Source organism: Cokeromyces recurvatus (genome assembly GCF_025118155.1).
Source record: "Cokeromyces recurvatus strain NRRL 2243 chromosome Unknown BX663scaffold_30, whole genome shotgun sequence".
Classification (NCBI taxonomy): domain Eukaryota; kingdom Fungi; phylum Mucoromycota; class Mucoromycetes; order Mucorales; family Mucoraceae; genus Cokeromyces; species Cokeromyces recurvatus.
The window spans coordinates 154554-171379 of record NW_026251416.1 but is presented as its reverse complement, the minus strand read 5'-3'; the positions used below and the strand labels follow the sequence as shown (position 1 = coordinate 171379).

Here is a 16826-nt window from a genome sequence, read left to right as displayed (position 1 = left end):
TATACTACAAAAGCCAAAAAAAAAAAAAAAAAAAAAAAACAGAGGAGTTTGGGCTATTATTGTCTTTGCCTATTTCTTATTTATTGTTTGTTTGTTTGTTAATAATAATAATAAGGAAGAAAGTTGTTGTTATTATTATTATTCTTGTTGCATCAAAATACAGTCATAACGTATTATTGAAAGTTTAAATGTTATTCTTCCTCCCCTCATATAATAACATGCTGTCAATTATTAAAAGAAGATACATACATATACGCTTTTCTTTTATTTATTTATTTATTTTAGAAAAGAAAGGGACTTTATAAAATGAATTATACATATACATTTATAAATATAAAATAAGAGGGTGGTTATATGTATATTACTTTTCTGCGTGTAATAATTGACTATTTTGATCATCATGAAGTATGCCGTTCGATTTGGGTACCATTGAAGTCGTTTTTCGTAAATCAACTGCTGAATGAGATGCTCGATCATTATTTGTGTATTTAAAAGATGACATGGCTTCTCGAAATCCAAAATCTAATGAGCTTGAAGGGGAAGCATTATGTTGTTTATCGAATACAAAAAGACGTAATGCTGTTACTGCCTGCACACTTTGTCTATCAACCGCTAAATCCAATGGTGACTTTATTAAAAAAAAAATTAATATAGAATAAATATTTCAATACATTTATACATTTACCATGTTTGAATTATCTTTTATATCTGCTTTTGCATGTCTCTTTAATAAGGCCAAGACAAGTTGAACATTATTATTAACAGCAGCATAATGAAGTGCAGTCCAACCTCGAGCATCTTGCTGATTTATATCGCTTAGACGTTGTAATAGAAATTCAACAAGGACTTGGTCATCTTTATCTACTATTTTATGTAAAGCTGTCTTGAGACCATCATCTGGATTTTTGTAATCAACATGAGCACCCTGAGCAAGACATTTGAGTGATCTATCTAGTCTTCCCTCAATCACTGCATTCCAAAACTCCTACATAGGTATTATATATATATATATATCTTTATCTATTGTATAACGGTTTACCTTATCTAAAGATTCTTGATCCAAAATACTAGGTGTTACAAATGTTTTCTTGACATATTTTTCAGTAATCCATAAATCGCGATCCATTCTATAAGATACATGAATACAAACTATATATTATTTTACAAAAAAAAAAAAAAAAAAAAAAATACCTATTTGAATTAGTCTGAATTCGAAGAGATTCCATATTTTCAGGAACTAAAGCTTCATAAATACTATTCCCTATCTTGTTACCCAACTTTAACATTACCTTTTTTTTTATATATAATATATTTATATATAAAATAGATCAATAAATATAAATAATTTGATTTTCGACACTATGTATTACCTCGATTGAATTTGAATCCCATTTATCTAAAACAATAGATCGAACCTTACTGACATGAACACCCAAGCTTCTATGAATACCTGAGCATTCAATACATACAATGATACCTAGATTTGTACATGCCCACTCTGGATCCTTGGCACCACAATCAGCACATACATCATTTCCTTCTACTTTTCGAATCATCTTGAGAGATTCTTTATTACTTTGTTCTTCATCTTTGTCCTCTTCTACATGTGATTTATTCAAAGATATTTCTAAAATACTCTGTAAAAAAAAATAAAATAAAAAGTCAGTTATGTGTACATGCGTTATGCAATAAGGAATTACTTTTCGAAGATTAGGTGCTTGTTGAGCATATCTTGGTGCTTTATCAGAATTTAATGCCATTTGACTTGCAGTACGTATACTGGTAATCCATTCATTCATGTCTTGTTCATTTTCAGCTTGTAATACTAAAACTCTTACATATATAAAATTGTATTAGTTTGGATCTTCCTCTACATTTCCATGCAGTGTATTACTTGTTTGGGGAAATAAGTTCAAAACAAAATCTTCTATCATAACTATCTGCCAACTTTACACTACATACACGCAAATTATAGACTTGACATCCATCATCTTCTTTAGACGAAGACTACAAAAAAAAAAGGAAACATAATAAGCATATATTTGTATATATACAATTTTTTTTTGTACCTTTGAATTACGGGTTGTACACATTAATTCACCATCAACAATACTATAATATTTTCTGGACCAACTTTGATACACGCGTCCATGCTTTCTTTCAAAAAGATAACCTGATTTATGAGCATTAGGTGTTTCTTCAGTTGCCATACTTCCATTCACTTGCATTGGGTTATATTCTTCAATTGTATTCTTAAAAAAAAAAAAAAAAAAAAAAAAAAAGTAAACATACATATCATCATCTATTCTTCTTTAATTCTTTTTTGTACCTGTTCACAAATTTGTTGATAAACAAGACATTCTCGAGAATCTTCCTCATATCTTTCCCTTGACTAAAGAGGCACATGTTAATAATATGCATATAAATATTATATAATTTATAAAATAAATCATACATCATGTAACAATCCTAAAAAGTAAATAAATAAATTCATATTAGTAGAGAGGAATAAAATACGTTAAATGTATAAATATAGGATATAGCTCACCTGTCAAATCACGCATATAAGGTTCTAGATCTTTTAAAACTTCATAGCATTGATGATGAAATGCTGATTCAGTATACATGTATGCAAGTACCTTTAATTACAAGAAGTATATGAGTTTTTTTTTTTTTTTTTTTTGCTATATTTGTAAAGAAAAATTTAACTTATTACATTTTCCATATAATCAATTTTTTTCTTTGCTTCTATATCATTTAATTTTAATACATAATCCATATATACTTTATGAAACGCTTTTCTACTATCGGCTAATTCAATTGCAGACTATATGGATAACGGTATTATTATCTTCTTTAGTTATATATAATACATGTCATATCCATATATCTATTTTACCTCCTGTAAAGTCGGATCTTTGGGTTTCTTACTCATATATCTCGATAAAGCCAAGTCAACATCATCACTTGACTTTTCAAATCTCTTTCTTAATTCCTAACAATTATTGAACATGAGAGATTCTGTAAATATTTGCCTCTCTCTCTCTCTCTCTCTCTGTATAATTGTATATATATATATATGTGTGTGTGTGGGTACTTTACTTTTAAAGGTCCAATGGTGCTCTTCACAAACTCATTAAGTGGCTCGATAAAAGTGTCAACTATATGTGTATTCTTAAAACCGGTAATAGAGAGAGAGAAAGAGATAAAGAAAGAAAAAAACCCTGCAAATGAATACTACTAATCATACAAATATAAAAAAAAAACACACATCATCGTCTTACATGCATATGTCGGCTCTTTTCTACTTCAAAAATTGATTTACCAAACTTATCTAAAGCTTGAGCTAATAACAAGTAGATGAGTCTTTTTTCTTTTTTTCTTTTTTTCCCCAAGAGTTACAATTGTGTTTTTACCAACGATAGGATCATCTTGAGCTTGTGCAAAAGATAAAAATTCACGAGCTAAATCGTTTTGTTGTTGACTATAAGCTAGATGAAAAAAAAAAAAAAAGAAAGGATTAAAGAAAAGCAAAGAAGAGATGATGAAGAAGATTTACCAGTGGATATTTCAACTTGTGAACGAGCGAGTTTAATTAAAGTTTTCAAGGATTGCTCAAAACTATGAATGGAATCTTCATGAGAATGGATGCGTTTTCTGAATATAGGAGAATCTTCTAAGCATCCTCTTATATCAAGTGTTGGCATAATATTAATTCTATTTAAATAATAATAAAAAAGAGGAGGAGATTATTTTTTTTTTTTTATTTTTTTTTATTATGTTCGCTTTCCAAATTTGTTTGTAATGATCAATCAGAGACAGTTCGTTTTCGAAAACTCCTTTTTTTTCTCTCTCTAAAAAGGAAAAAGGAGAAAAAGAGTGTAAAGATATGATTTATATACTGCAGAAAGATTGTAAATATATGATTTATATACTACAGAAAGATATTTAATGACACTGTAAACTTGGTTAAAAAAAAGAAGGCTTTAATTCCAATATGGCCCGTACTTTATCTAAATGAAGAATGGCAGGTCCTTTTTTTTTAGTTAGCATAGTATTTAAATGAACAACAAAGAAACATGTCCATCCATAAATGTTGTTTAAGAGAGGAGTTTATTTAAAAAAGAAAAGACGGGCTTAGAAGAAACCTTTTCTTTTTTTGATTATAGCAACGATCTAATTTGAAGCAAATTCATCTAAATTGTAATATTCGGGGTATTTCTTTATCAATTCTTCAAGTTCCTTTTGCTGTTGAATAAGATTTGGAGTTAATTCATCATAAACATCTGTAAAGAGATGTTTGATAGCAGGCTTCTTTCTCTTTTCAGCGGCACTGAAGCTTTTTAAAATATCCTTTTTAATTTGTTTACGATAATCATCTTCTTCTTCTTGAGTCCACCAATCCTTCAATTCCATGTAACGTCTTAGACGAGTGATTGGATTATCAAATTTAGCTCTTTCTTCAACTTCCTTTCGATCACGATATTTTGTAGAATCATCTGAGGTACTATGATGACCAATACGATAGGTCATGGCTTCAATCAGGACAGGTCTTTGTTCCTTGATAGCCATTTCTCTAGCTGTCTTTGTAGCATTATAAATAGCCCAGATATCATTACCATCTACTCGAATGGTATCCATACCATAGCCAATACCACGACTAGCAATGCCATCCCCTTTATATTGTTCAGAAGAAGGTGTAGAGATAGCATACCCATTATTACGACTAGAATAGACATAAAATAAATAAATATGAACATATATATAGAAAGAGTTGAATTCAATTCATTCAATCATTTTTTTACCAAAAGAAAACAACAGGACATTTCAAGGTAGCAGCCATATTAAGGCCTGCATGGAAATCACCTTCTGAAGCAGCACCTTCTCCAAAGAAACAAAGTGTGCATGCATTTGTACCAGACATTTTTAATGCATAAGCAGCACCAGCAGCTTGAGGGATTTGAGTTCCCAAAGGAGATGAAATGGTCTGAAAGTTTAAACGTTTTGAGCCATAATGAACAGGCATTTGTCTGCCTTTACCAAGATCTAATTCATTTGAAAAGCATTGACTAAGAAATTCATCCAAAGTAAAACCACGATGAACCAGCATAAAAGCCTCACGATACTTGAGTGTATATAAATGATTTAAATAAATAAGTATATAAATAAGTATATATGTATATGTAGATATATAAGTATGTATGTAGATATATATATATATATGTAGATATACAAGTATATAAATATGCATATATATCTACATATATACATCTGTCTATTATAATAATAAAAATTCTTACTTGTCCAAAAACAACATCTTCAGGTGATAAAGCAGCTGCACTGCCAATCATAGCTTCTTCACCATAATGCGTCATATAGAAACTAATACGACCCTGACGTTGAGCATCATAAAGAATACCATCCATTGTATGTAAGAATAACATGTTTTTATAACATTGAATGACTTGATCCTTGGACAGATTAGGATCATGTTCAGGTATCAACACAGTTCCTGTATGATCCATCACACGATATGCTTTAAGAACATCTTGATTTTTAAAGAATGTCAACTCGTTTGTAAATCTATCAGCAGAAGACCATATACTAGCAGACGATTGAATGATATGCTCTCTGCTATTATTCTCATTATCCGATAGCCTTCTAGACTCTGCCACATTCGTTACATTCAATAACTATTCAATAAAATTCGGGGAAGAAGAAAGAAGCTATTATGATTATGACAGAACCAAAAAAAAAAAAAAGTCTAATTTACTATGACATACCTTTGAAGTAACCGTAAGCCATCTTTTTGGTTGTTGTTGTTGTAGTAAAATTGGGCTTTTTAGAAGCAATGATTTAGTTCTATTAAGCATACTTTTTATGAATGGATAAATAAATAGATAAAAAAAAAGATAAAAAAAAAAGATAAAATAAATAAATAAATAGATCGTTTGGAAGCCGTGTGAAAAATAACTTTGATTTCCTCTTTTATTTTTTATTTTCGTGGGAAAAATCGTTCATGTCAAAAAAAAGAAAAAAAAATAAAAAGTCGTTACATAATATTTCCTTTTTTCATTTTATAATATCTTTATTAAAAAAAAAAAAAAAAAAAAAAGTATCTATAGCTTGTTTTATTAGGATATTCTATATTTTATTCTATTTTTTAAATATATGTGTAATTTATTGCATTTTTTTAAAATTAAACTTATTAATAATAATAAAAAAAGTTATTAAAAAAAAAAAAAAAGAGAGAGAAAAAGAAAAATTCTAAATGTGTATTATAAAATGTAATATTATAAAAAAAGAAAATAAAAAGAAGAGGGAAGGGAGAGATTAATTATTTTAGTTATTATTACCGCCAGAGAGGACACGAGCAGCATGAGAGGTTTGTACAGAGGAAAGACGACGCATTTCCTTGGGATCAAGTTTCTTTCCGGATTGACCCATGACCTTTTGAACAAGGTTTTGAGGACGTTCAAGAGACTTGAGAGATTTAGTACGGTTAGCATAGTAACGACCAGAGGAAGAAGAGACAGCTGAGGCACGACGAGTGGCAGCAGCCTTATTAGCTTCGAGGTCACCTCCTGTCTTGGGTTCGAATAATCTTTGCATAGCGAATTTGATAAGATCCATAGGAGCGAACCAAACAAAGTTCCTATTTAAAATGAAATAAATAAAAAATAAGAGTGAGTTGTTGTTTTGTTTGATGATGAATGGAAAAAAAAAAATATGAATAAGAAAACTTACCAAATCCAAGCAATACCAGCCCAGCTCCAACCACAACCTTGAATGTCAGTAAAGCCCCAGTTGGCGTAAACAGCAATAAAGGTAGCAACCAATTGAGCAACAATGAAAGCACAAATAAGGAAGAGAGAAGGACGTTCAAGGAAGAACCAAGTACGAGAACGAGTAATGAAAATCAAACCTTGAGAGATGGTAGAGACTTGAAGGTAAACAGCAGAGTGAAGAACGAAATGGTTGGGGTTATGAATGACTTCAACACCAAACTTACGATGGAACCAAGTGGACTTGAGAGCAACTGCAACAAAGACAACAGTAGAGGCAGTAAGGTAAAGACCATAGACGATGGCATAGGAGAAAATTTCACGTAAATTCCAAGAGTTAGGGAAAGGTGAAGGCCGGACACGATCCTTAGAGATAGTCATGATAGTACCATCATTAAGCATAGCAATAATCAAAACCATGAAGGGAGGGAAATCGAATTCGAAAGCCCAGATAAGGATAGAGAAACCAACGACGATACGAATGGTAACAGAACATGTATAAATAGAATAGTTACGCATACGTTGGAAAATTTGACGTGAACCAATGATGGCTTCGACAATAGTGGAGAGACCGGGGGCAGTCAAGACGATATCAGCAGCAGAACGAGCAGCATCAGAGGCATCAGCAACAGCGACACCGACATTAGCCTTTGAAAGAGCGGGGGCATCATTAACACCATCACCAGTCATGGCAACCATGTGTCCCATATTTTGAAGACGTTCGACAATTTCATACTTGTGTTCAGGATAGACACCAGCGAAACCATCAGCATGAAGAACCATTTGATCAGTATCAGTATAACCAGATCCAGCAGGGGGACCATCCTTCAAGGTCTTTGACAAGAACATGTTATCACCCATACCAAGACGACGACCTGTTTCCTTAGCGATAGCAAGTTGATCACCAGTGATCATCTTAACAGAGACACCAAGAGCGATAGCACGATCAATTGTTTCCTTAGTATCAGAACGAGGAGGATCATAAATGGGCAAAAGACCGACAAGCTTGAAACCATTACCTTCATCTTCAAAGTTACCGGAGGGTACCTCTTCAATAGCGACAGCAAGAGCACGAAGACCACGACGAGCGAATTCATCGACATCATCGTTAAGAGCTTGAATAACGGCTTCGGTCTTATCACGAGTACAGAGATCCAAAATCTTGTGTGACATACCCTTTGTGACACGGATCACCTTACCATCTGCATTTTGCTTATAAGTAATTTCAGTACGCTTAATGACAGGATTGAAGGGCTTGAATTGCAATTCAGTGATACCATCACGAGCCTTAGAGGGATCAGGTAAGGAATTGACAATACAGAAATCGATAGCATCTTGGTTTTCAGTACGAGAGGCATAAGCAGACAAACGAATGACATAATCACCGTCGTATTCAGGAGAATAAGTCTTGATGGTAGGCTTATCAACAATAAGCTTGTTCAATGTAAGAGTACCTGTCTTATCAGAACACAAAATTGTGACAGCGGCCATTTCTTCAATAGCTGTAATACGAGTGACGATAGCCATGTGTTCAGCAAGTTGCTTAGCACCAATAGCCAAAGTAACGGAAAGTACAGTAGGCATAGCAATTGGAATACCACCAATGAGCAAGACAAGAACGTTGTTAATACCACGTCTGTAAGCATAGTGGAAACCAGCATATTGAACAATAATGACAATAACCATGAAAAGACCAATAACACAAAGACAGAAGTTACCAATCTTGGCCAAAATGGTTTGCAAGTGACCAGTATCATCACCAGCTTCACCAACAAGTTTAGCAGCACGACCGAAGAAAGTATTAGTACCAGTACCAATAATGACAGCTTCGGCTTCACCTTGCTTTACAGTAGAACCTGAGAAAATTTCGTCACCAACATCTTTACCAACAGGTAAGGATTCACCAGTAAGAGCAGCTTGATCAATAGATACATCACCATGAGCCTATTACATATATGAAACAAATTATAAAAAAAATAATAATTAGAACATGGGTTTTGAATAGCAAAAATAAGATTTTTTTTTGCGGTCTTTTTTTTTTAAAAAAAAAATAGTCCGCATCATTTAATTTCTGATTTAGAAAAAAAAAACTTACAGAAAGTAAACGACCATCAGCAGGAACGACATCACCAAGCTTAATACTAATGATATCACCGGGAACAAGTTCAGAAGCTTCAAGAGTCTTCCATTCACCATCACGCTTTACTTTACATTCAGGAGCAAGAGAATCCATAAGAGCCTTGACAGCATTACCAGCTTGACGTTCTTCCAAGAAACCAATAGTAGCGTTAGCAAACAACAAAATAATAATACCAATAAAATCTGGGTAATCTGGTGGTTGACCGCCACCGTTAGACACAGCAATAGCGACAAGAGCAGCAGCTTCCATAACCCAAGAAAGGGGATTCCACATAAAGCCCAAGAATTGAAGGAAAGGGTTAACTTCCTTTGTCTCGAGTTTGTTATAACCAAACTTTTCATGACGCTTTTGGGCTTCAGATGATGTTAAACCTTCAGGTTGTGTTCTACATAATTTAAAAATTAATTTAATCTAAACAAAAAAAAAATGTACAAAACAATTTCAATAGGAATACGTACTGTAAAAGTTGCATAACATCTTGATGCTCCATAGTAGAGAGATCATATTTGTCTTTATCATAGAGGTCTTCTACAGTGATTGTGTTGATATCACCAGTGACCTTGGCGCGAGGATGTTCGTCAGCCATGATCAATTAAGATTAATATAAAAAAAAAGTAATTAAATAATAATAAAAGGTATTTATAAATAAATTAAAATAAAAAAAAATGTATGAAACTACAAAAGTTTAGTTTATACGAAGTCTAATATTAAAATAATATCGGCTATTATAAAATGATTGTATACAACAAAAGGATATATTTTTTATATAACAAAGTTAAAAAAAAAAAATAAAAAAAGAGAAAAGTTTCAGAAATGAATGAAATCTTCTTTTATTTATATATTCTTTCTCAAAAAAAAAAAAAAAAAAAAAAAAAAGTGTGTCTATAAAGAAGAACAAAATCTTTGGTTAGATTTTTTTTTTGTCTTAGAGAGCACCCGAGCAAGGGAGAAATGTTTTATCTATCATTTGCCTATAAATGAGTATATTGTGTCCCCTAAAAATGGTAAGATCTTTTATGAAGAAACAGGTTTCATTTCTTACTATAATGAATGAAAATATACAAAAAAAAAAAAGATTTTTAATCGCCGAAAGATAACATGCAAATGATAAGTGACATTTAAAAAATAAAAATTCCTCCCCGCACAACTGCGACATTCGATTTGTGAGTCCGTTACATACATTGCCAACAAATGAACGTTTATAGGTTTTCCCCCTCTCCGATTTTGCTTCGTTCACCCCTCTTGTTCTTTATAATAAATGAATAATAGAAGTTGACTTTTTGTTCTTTACTTGTCATACATGAAAAGTAAACAAGTTGTACCACGTAATGTCGTTAGTGGTCTGTGCTTTTAAAAAGGTAAATAAGGGCTTTTATTATCCCTTTAAGGAAAAAGAAAAATTGTGACAACAGATTATATAAATAACACAAGCCTATTTTTTTTGAGTAAGAATTGAACTCGTGATACTTTATTCAAAAAAAAAAAAATGACAAAAGTATTATCCATGGTACATTGTAGGCTAAATTAGGAAATAAGATGTTTTACCTCATTTTGTACCAATCGTTGTTTTTTAATAGTAGTAGTAGTAATAGTCGTAGTAGTAGTATTTGTTGTTGTTGTTGTTGTTGTTATTGTTGTTGTTGTTGTAGAAGTAATGATAGTCGTAGTAGTAGTGATATTAGTAACAAAAACAAGGGTTCCTCTTCCATAATATTACCTAATACATATATACATATATAAATTTATATCTTTTTTTTTTTACTACTCTATTATTTGATATCTGTCTATAAAATGTAAAAAAAGCTTTATTGATATTAAATGTACATAGATGGACAAGCCTCTTGACAGTAGTATTTTATTTTCTGTATAAAAAAGAAAATCGAATCTCCGGTTTTTTGATTATCCGCCCTCGAATGAATATGTGGTCGTTTTGATCAAACTATAATTTTATCCAATCGGGCAAATAGATTTCATGATCTTATTCCTATATTTGGGCCCTGATTGATAATAATGTTTACGAAATATAACATAATGTAGTAAACTATAAGCTTGGCTGATAACGGATGATGATAGTAAAGACGCTAATAATTGTTATTTGCTAGCTATTATATTCAATTGCTAATAATTAACAAAACAAAACAAAAAAAAAGAGTAGAGAAAAAGGAGATTGCCTATTTTTCAATCATTATCAGATGTTTCAATTAATCAATCGAACAGAAATTACATAATAATACATTACTTATTTATTTTCAAGTATAAAATAATGAATAACAAGAAAGAATGATTTTCAGTTATTATACGCTGTTGTTGTTATCACTCTATCTTTGTTAATTTAATAAAATTAACTCTCCGTTTACTATTAAAGAAAAAAAAATTTTTTCTTGTAGTAAAGCGAAGTTATTAGATACGGTTTCATTTAACGAAAAAGGGATAGTCATGTTGATCTTGATCTTGTATATCTTCTTTTACTACAAGACTTTATTCTTTTGATTTATTAAGAAATCATTGTTGTCAAAGACTATCAATCATTATCTTTTTTTTAAAAAAAAAAAATAGTGTGGAGCTTATTTTTCTTCTACATCGTTTCTTTCTCTCTCTTTTTTTCTTCTTTTTTTCTTCTTTTTTTTTGTAAAATTTTGTTCATTACAGAAAATGACACTAGTTGAAAATAAAGTATTATCAAGTGCAAAGTTTATTGCAGAGGTAATAACATTGAGATACTTGCTCAGTTCTGATTTAAGAATTTTAAAATGATTCAATAAAATAAAACTAAATTCTTTAATGTCGTGTTCCTCCACATTATGTATATATATGAAAAAAAAAATAGCATAGTAAAAACGTGTCTATTCCTAAAGAAAACTTGGAGAAAGCAGCTAAAACAGTAATGTTCCTGAAAAAAAAAATCAAAAAAAAAAAGTTTTTAAACAATATCATGTTTATAATCTTAGATTTTGGATAACATTAAGAAAAAGCATTATAGCACTAAAACTTGGAATGAACATCCATTGCATCCTAAAATAGCAAATCGTAATACTGTCGATTGGTAATCATCGAGTTTCTTGAATCTTTTTTTATATAATAATATTAATGGATCATCTCCATTTGTAATTTAGGATATTTCTTGTTGATCTGCTTAACTTTTCATTTTGGAGTGATTTAGACGTATCTGATAAAAAAACTCCTCACCCAGACCGCTATGCTATTTATTATGGAGGTAAAAAATACACAGGTTATTGGTCATTATGTGCTGCTATCAATCGTGGTAAGGATTAAAAAAAAAAAGGAGGAGGAGCATGATTACAAATAGAATTTTAATTCATCTTCTATAATTATCAACGCGTAAAAAGCACTTGATAACCAAATCCCAATAACAAATCCTGCTTTTTATGGTAATGAGGCTACTGATAGAGAACTTGCCGATATTTTTAACTCTGATACGAAAGAAGAAGCTCCGATGCTTAACGAAAGAATAAGAGTAATGAGAGAAGCAGGCAAAGTCTTATGTGAGGTTTGATAATATGCTCCTTTTGTTGTTGCAATTATAATAACTCTTTTTTTTTTCTTTATTTACTTTTTTTAGAAATTTGATGGTTCGTTTGTAAATTGTATAATTCAAGCCAATCATTCAGCTTCGAAATTGTTAGATATCATTGTTGACAATTTTTCTTCTTTTAACGATGTTCACGATTTTCATGGTAAAAAAGGTAACATTTTTTTTTTTTTAGCCAACAAATCAGACCATGCTTATTTTTTCTTTTTTTATTAGTTTACATTTTGAAGAGAGCTCAAATTTTAATTGCCGATTTATGGTAAACAAGATACATGCAATAAGCCATACATATACGCACATGGCAAAATTCACATGATATTATATTTATATGGATGTATAAAAATATATATCTCACCTTTTTTTTTTGTTAGGGCTTGCTTCGATGGACAAAGTTATGGTCAATTTGATGATATAGACTCTATTACTATGTTTGCAGATTATAGGTAATTAATTTTATTTTATTTTATTTTATTTTGCATGCATATATTTATTTATTAACATAATTTTTTAATGTATTATTAAAAGAGTCCCTCAGGTATTTTACATTCTGTATTTTAAAATTCTAAAAACACATATTTTCTTCTCCCCTCAAATTATTTATATTTAGTATCATGTAATAGGCATTATATCAACTTGGTTTATTATCTTATTCCCCAGCATTAATCGATAAATTACATAACAGAGAATATTTCCCCTCAGGTAGTGAGGACGAAGTGGAGATACGTGGAAATTCGATTTGGGCAGTAGAATTAGTTCGCGAAAGAATTAACCAAATTGAACCCACTCTTCATATAAATGCCATTTTAATTGATTTTTATATTTGGGATATGGCAAAAGAAATTCAAGATCAAATGACTGTACCAACTCACTGTACAAGAAGTTGTTTTTATTAATAATCATGGTGTACCTTGATCCTTGTTCTTTTTATTTTTTTTTTTTTTCAAAGATCTGCTTTATTATGGACTTTCTACTATTATTGAAAAAAAAAAATCTTTGAATTCAATAAAGATGATGTCATATTGAATTATTTTCCAAAAAAGTATATATTATAAAGGACTTTTATTTGAGTTAATTTTGCCTAAAAAAAATCATTATTTCGGAGTATATGGCTCTATTACGGCTTTAACCGTGTGATTGCTTTTTTATCATCTCATCATCTTAAATGTCACTATTTAATTTATTTATTTCATCACATAAAATATAAATAAATTAGATATAGAGTTTTTTTTTTTGGTTTATTAGCTTTGATTCGCTCTATTTATTTGTTTATTTATTTTACAAGTGATGAATTATGACAACATTAAGGATTTCCCCTTTTCCCCTCCTTTTTTTTTTTGTATTGTTGTCAATATATGACTTGTTTCCAAGGAATAGAGTGACACGGTTAACGTAACAACAAAATGAAAGGGGTAGTAGTACTTGTTCACTGTTATTATTTAATTTCAGACTGGGTTAGAATTTGGAAAGCTTTAATGTAGATCTTTTTTTTTTTTGAAATACATAATACTGCATTTGTTCATTTGTTTATTTATTGGGTTTCTATTGTCTAATAATGACTTAAATATTTGACCAGGTTAACCTAATAACATGATCTGTCTTTCTTTGAGTAGGTTTAATAAATCCTAAAAACTGAAGTTCTGCAACAGATCGAATAAATCTTGCCCTGTAAAAAAAAAAGAGAGAAAAAGAAAAAGAAATAAAAAAAAAAAAAAGTTAAACAAATCTATACGTGGTATTACTTTGTTTCAGATAATAAACTTACTGAACTTCATTTTCTTCTAATTTTTGATTCGCCGCTCTTTTCTCTCTTTCAATTACACAGCCAAAGGCTACAAACCAGTCATAAAGATTAATCATTCGACCACATTCAAGGTAAAGTTTATATAGAATGCAGGTATCATGTTCTGAAGGAATAATTTCGTCACTCTTTTCTGTATCACAACATGAGCAGTTGATATAGTGTTGTGGTTGGGTTAGAGCAGTTTGAATTGAAGCTCGTGGTTGTGATGCAAATGACTAAAAAATGTAAAGGATTCAATTTTATGTATACAACAATAAAAGGCACTTTACCTTTTCATGTAATGTTATATTTGTATAATAAACTAATTCATGTAAAGGAACTTTGTTGAATGTTTTTAAACAATCTCTATAGTTAAATTATTTAGCTCTTGTTTGAAAAAAAAAAAAAATATTCATATACATGTATTATATTTCCTTACGTAAGCATTTTTTCAAACCATTCAGCAATACTCATGGCAATCTTGGAAGCCTCAGTTCCCTTTCTTTTCAAGTGCTCAATTGATTCGGTTTGTACTTTCCTTGCTGTTTCTGTATGTCTGCCTTTTTCAGTCTGTGCCTCAGGTAAGACCATACCTTCTAGTAATTTAGCTTTTCGAGACATCTTTGCTACAAATGTCTCATCTGCCTCTGATAATTGTTTGTAACGACTATCCCAGATATCTAATTGTGCTAACGTAGGCTGACTGATATCCTTATAATCATCTTGCTCAAAGAAATCGCGCAATTCATTCAATAATTTCCCAATATGTTCCTCATCAATCTTTCTTGTTAAAATGACCAATGATTTAATTAATTCACCCTTTTCTGCAAAATCCTTTTGTGTTTCAAGCGCTTCAAGTAACAATATTCGCTTTGATTTTTTAAGACTTGTAAAGGAGGTAAATGAAGGAAATTGAGCCTGAAGTAGTGTTAGTAAATGTATACCCATTTTAAATTTTTTCTGATATATCTTGATGTCATCTAAAAGGTCGGCTGCAACTTCTGTTATTAAATATCGATCATCTTCTAAAAGTCGTAGGGCCTTTTTTGGATCAGTTGAAGCAAGGTCTTCAATATAGTTTTTAAAAGAATTAAGCATACGTATAAAAGTGATATGATGTTCATTCAACATATTATTATCTAACCATTCACTTAAAATACTCTTTGTCTTTGTTTTTTCAAATCCAAGTAAAGGTAAGAAGATTGAAAGTGGGTTGCCATAAAAATGATGCATTAATGCGTACTATACAATCATATTAGCTACAATCCATATCATATAAACAAAAACAAAAAAAAAAGATGATGCTGCTCTAAATCACATGCATTCCATTACCTTGATACTCGCTGTTACTTTACTTATAGAGAAATCATACAAATAAAAATGATCTAGTAAGAACTTATAAGGACGTGCGCCAAATTTTAATGTATGTAATGAATCCAAAAATATCTATTAAAACAAATTATAAATGTATAAACATATATTTTTCCCTTTTTCTCATTACCTTTTCAATCACTCTATTGAACCAAACTTCACTTTGTTCTAATCTAAACTTTTCAATTCTTAACAATTCAATGGTTGATTTACTAAGAGATTGATGCAAAATCTCAGTAGATGTAGCAATACCCATGATACAAACAATAGGTAGACTTGATCTATATTCACTACAAATGGTAAAGAAATCCTGAAGAACTGCAGGCTCAAAAGATTCAAAATCTTGTAAAATAATGACTAAATTTGGATTTGAGGGACTATGAACACATTGATGTCTGTACCATCCCTCCAATAGCTGCATGTCATATGGTAAACATTTACTAGGCTTCGCTGTTACTTTTCCAAGATAATATCCTGTTTTAGGACGCTTTGAAAAAAAAAATACATACATGTATATATATGCATTTAATAAATATTCCAACTATTAACTGTCAAACACTTACAGACTCTGTTCGAATAATATCTTCATCTTCTTCTTCATTAAATTCGTTCTCTTCTTCTTCAAGGACTTCAGGATCAAAATCTCTAGGTGCATTAGCTAAAAACCTTTCAATCATTGCTTTCATCATATTTTTAATATTTAAACACTCTTTTGCTTGTAATAATGCTACGTAGTTTATCTTTTTATGTGATTCTTGTAATTTTTTTGCAATATGGGCGAATTGCATATCATGATCAGGTGTATTAATGCCTGCAAAAACAAGGCCGGTAGGAATTTCATGAAACGGTAGTGATATTAAGCTGTATTACCTTGAATTAATATTTTCTTTTTCTTTTTGCATACAATATATAACTTACTCACCTTTTGTCGGCATTGTGGTCCTTATCCACAAAATCACAAATTTCTTGTATCGTTGCCTGGTTCATGTCCAATAATATATCCTAACATTTTTTTTAAAAAAAAAAAATAAGTAACATTTTATATGTTAATTCCATTAAGGAAAATAAAATAAAAAATTACAGTAATGATTTTATTCGTGTCATCCCAACATTCTTTAAATGACTTTTTTCTATACAACATCGCGTCTAAAGGCTCTTCTCCGTTAAATAATTGTTGAAAACCTTCATGTAAAATGGGTT

The 16826-nt window shown here is 30.6% G+C and overlaps 5 protein-coding genes across 5 annotated transcripts; 1 reads left to right on the top strand and 4 right to left on the bottom strand.

Annotated features, from left to right (window-relative positions):
- Positions 1–256: 256 nt before the first annotated feature.
- BX663DRAFT_521103 (uncharacterized protein) lies at positions 257–3818 on the bottom strand. The gene is made up of 16 exons (XM_051529198.1): positions 3560–3818; positions 3417–3491; positions 3285–3346; positions 3103–3174; positions 2900–2995; positions 2717–2827; positions 2549–2639; positions 2456–2469; positions 2330–2392; positions 2070–2252; positions 1895–2007; positions 1701–1833; positions 1371–1637; positions 1192–1289; positions 1040–1127; positions 257–985 (listed from the first exon to the last, which is right to left on the bottom strand). The coding sequence occupies exons 1-16, from the start codon at positions 3705–3707 to the stop codon at positions 674–676; spliced, it is 1926 nt and encodes a 641-aa protein (XP_051379483.1). The 5' UTR covers positions 3708–3818; the 3' UTR covers positions 257–673.
- Positions 3819–4176: 358 nt separating this feature from the next.
- On the bottom strand, positions 4177–5923 carry BX663DRAFT_478403 (thiamine diphosphate-binding protein; the record flags this gene model as incomplete). The annotated part of the gene is made up of 3 exons (XM_051524300.1): positions 5301–5923; positions 4806–5125; positions 4177–4726 (listed from the first exon to the last, which is right to left on the bottom strand). The coding sequence occupies exons 1-3, from the start codon at positions 5523–5525 to the stop codon at positions 4177–4179; spliced, it is 1095 nt and encodes a 364-aa protein (XP_051379482.1). The 5' UTR covers positions 5526–5923.
- Positions 5924–6224: 301 nt separating this feature from the next.
- BX663DRAFT_521095 (plasma-membrane proton-efflux P-type ATPase) lies at positions 6225–9722 on the bottom strand (the record flags this gene model as incomplete). Its single annotated transcript, XM_051529197.1, has 6 exons — positions 9384–9722; positions 8881–9310; positions 7048–8729; positions 6588–6645; positions 6372–6549; positions 6225–6247 (listed from the first exon to the last, which is right to left on the bottom strand). Coding segments are annotated over exons 1-5 (2476 nt in total), but the record flags the coding sequence as incomplete, so codon positions are not given.
- Positions 9723–11458: 1736 nt separating this feature from the next.
- Positions 11459–13463, top strand: BX663DRAFT_521094 (uncharacterized protein). Its single transcript, XM_051529196.1, has 10 exons — positions 11459–11628; positions 11753–11806; positions 11874–11968; positions 12039–12187; positions 12273–12433; positions 12506–12629; positions 12692–12734; positions 12847–12918; positions 13001–13010; positions 13096–13463. Exons 1-10 carry the CDS (start codon positions 11578–11580, stop codon positions 13366–13368), a joined length of 1032 nt encoding a protein of 343 aa, XP_051379480.1. The 5' UTR covers positions 11459–11577; the 3' UTR covers positions 13369–13463.
- A 569-nt stretch (positions 13464–14032) lies between these two features.
- BX663DRAFT_532805 (origin recognition complex subunit 3 N-terminus-domain-containing protein) lies at positions 14033–16303 on the bottom strand (the record flags this gene model as incomplete). Its single annotated transcript, XM_051530486.1, has 7 exons — positions 14033–14138; positions 14238–14491; positions 14546–14621; positions 14695–15497; positions 15588–15701; positions 15757–16041; positions 16190–16303. 7 exons carry the CDS (start codon positions 16301–16303, stop codon positions 14033–14035), a joined length of 1752 nt encoding a protein of 583 aa, XP_051379479.1.
- Between the last annotated feature and the right edge of the window lie 523 nt (positions 16304–16826).

Coding starts and splice junctions, on each gene's coding strand:
- BX663DRAFT_521094 (XM_051529196.1), top strand. CDS start 11,578: ATGACACTAGTTGAAAATAAAGTATTATCAAGTGCAAAGTTTATTGCA. Junction 11,807..11,873: donor TGGAGAAAGCAGCTAAAACA/GTAATGTTCCTG, acceptor TTATAATCTTAG/ATTTTGGATAACATTAAGAA. Junction 12,434..12,505: donor CAGGCAAAGTCTTATGTGAG/GTTTGATAATAT, acceptor TACTTTTTTTAG/AAATTTGATGGTTCGTTTGT.
- BX663DRAFT_521103 (XM_051529198.1), bottom strand. CDS start 3,707: ATGCCAACACTTGATATAAGAGGATGCTTAGAAGATTCTCCTATATTC. Junction 3,492..3,559: donor ACAAGTTGAAATATCCACTG/GTAAATCTTCTT, acceptor TTTTTCATCTAG/CTTATAGTCAACAACAAAAC. Junction 1,128..1,191: donor ATTCAGACTAATTCAAATAG/GTATTTTTTTTT, acceptor TGTATCTTATAG/AATGGATCGCGATTTATGGA.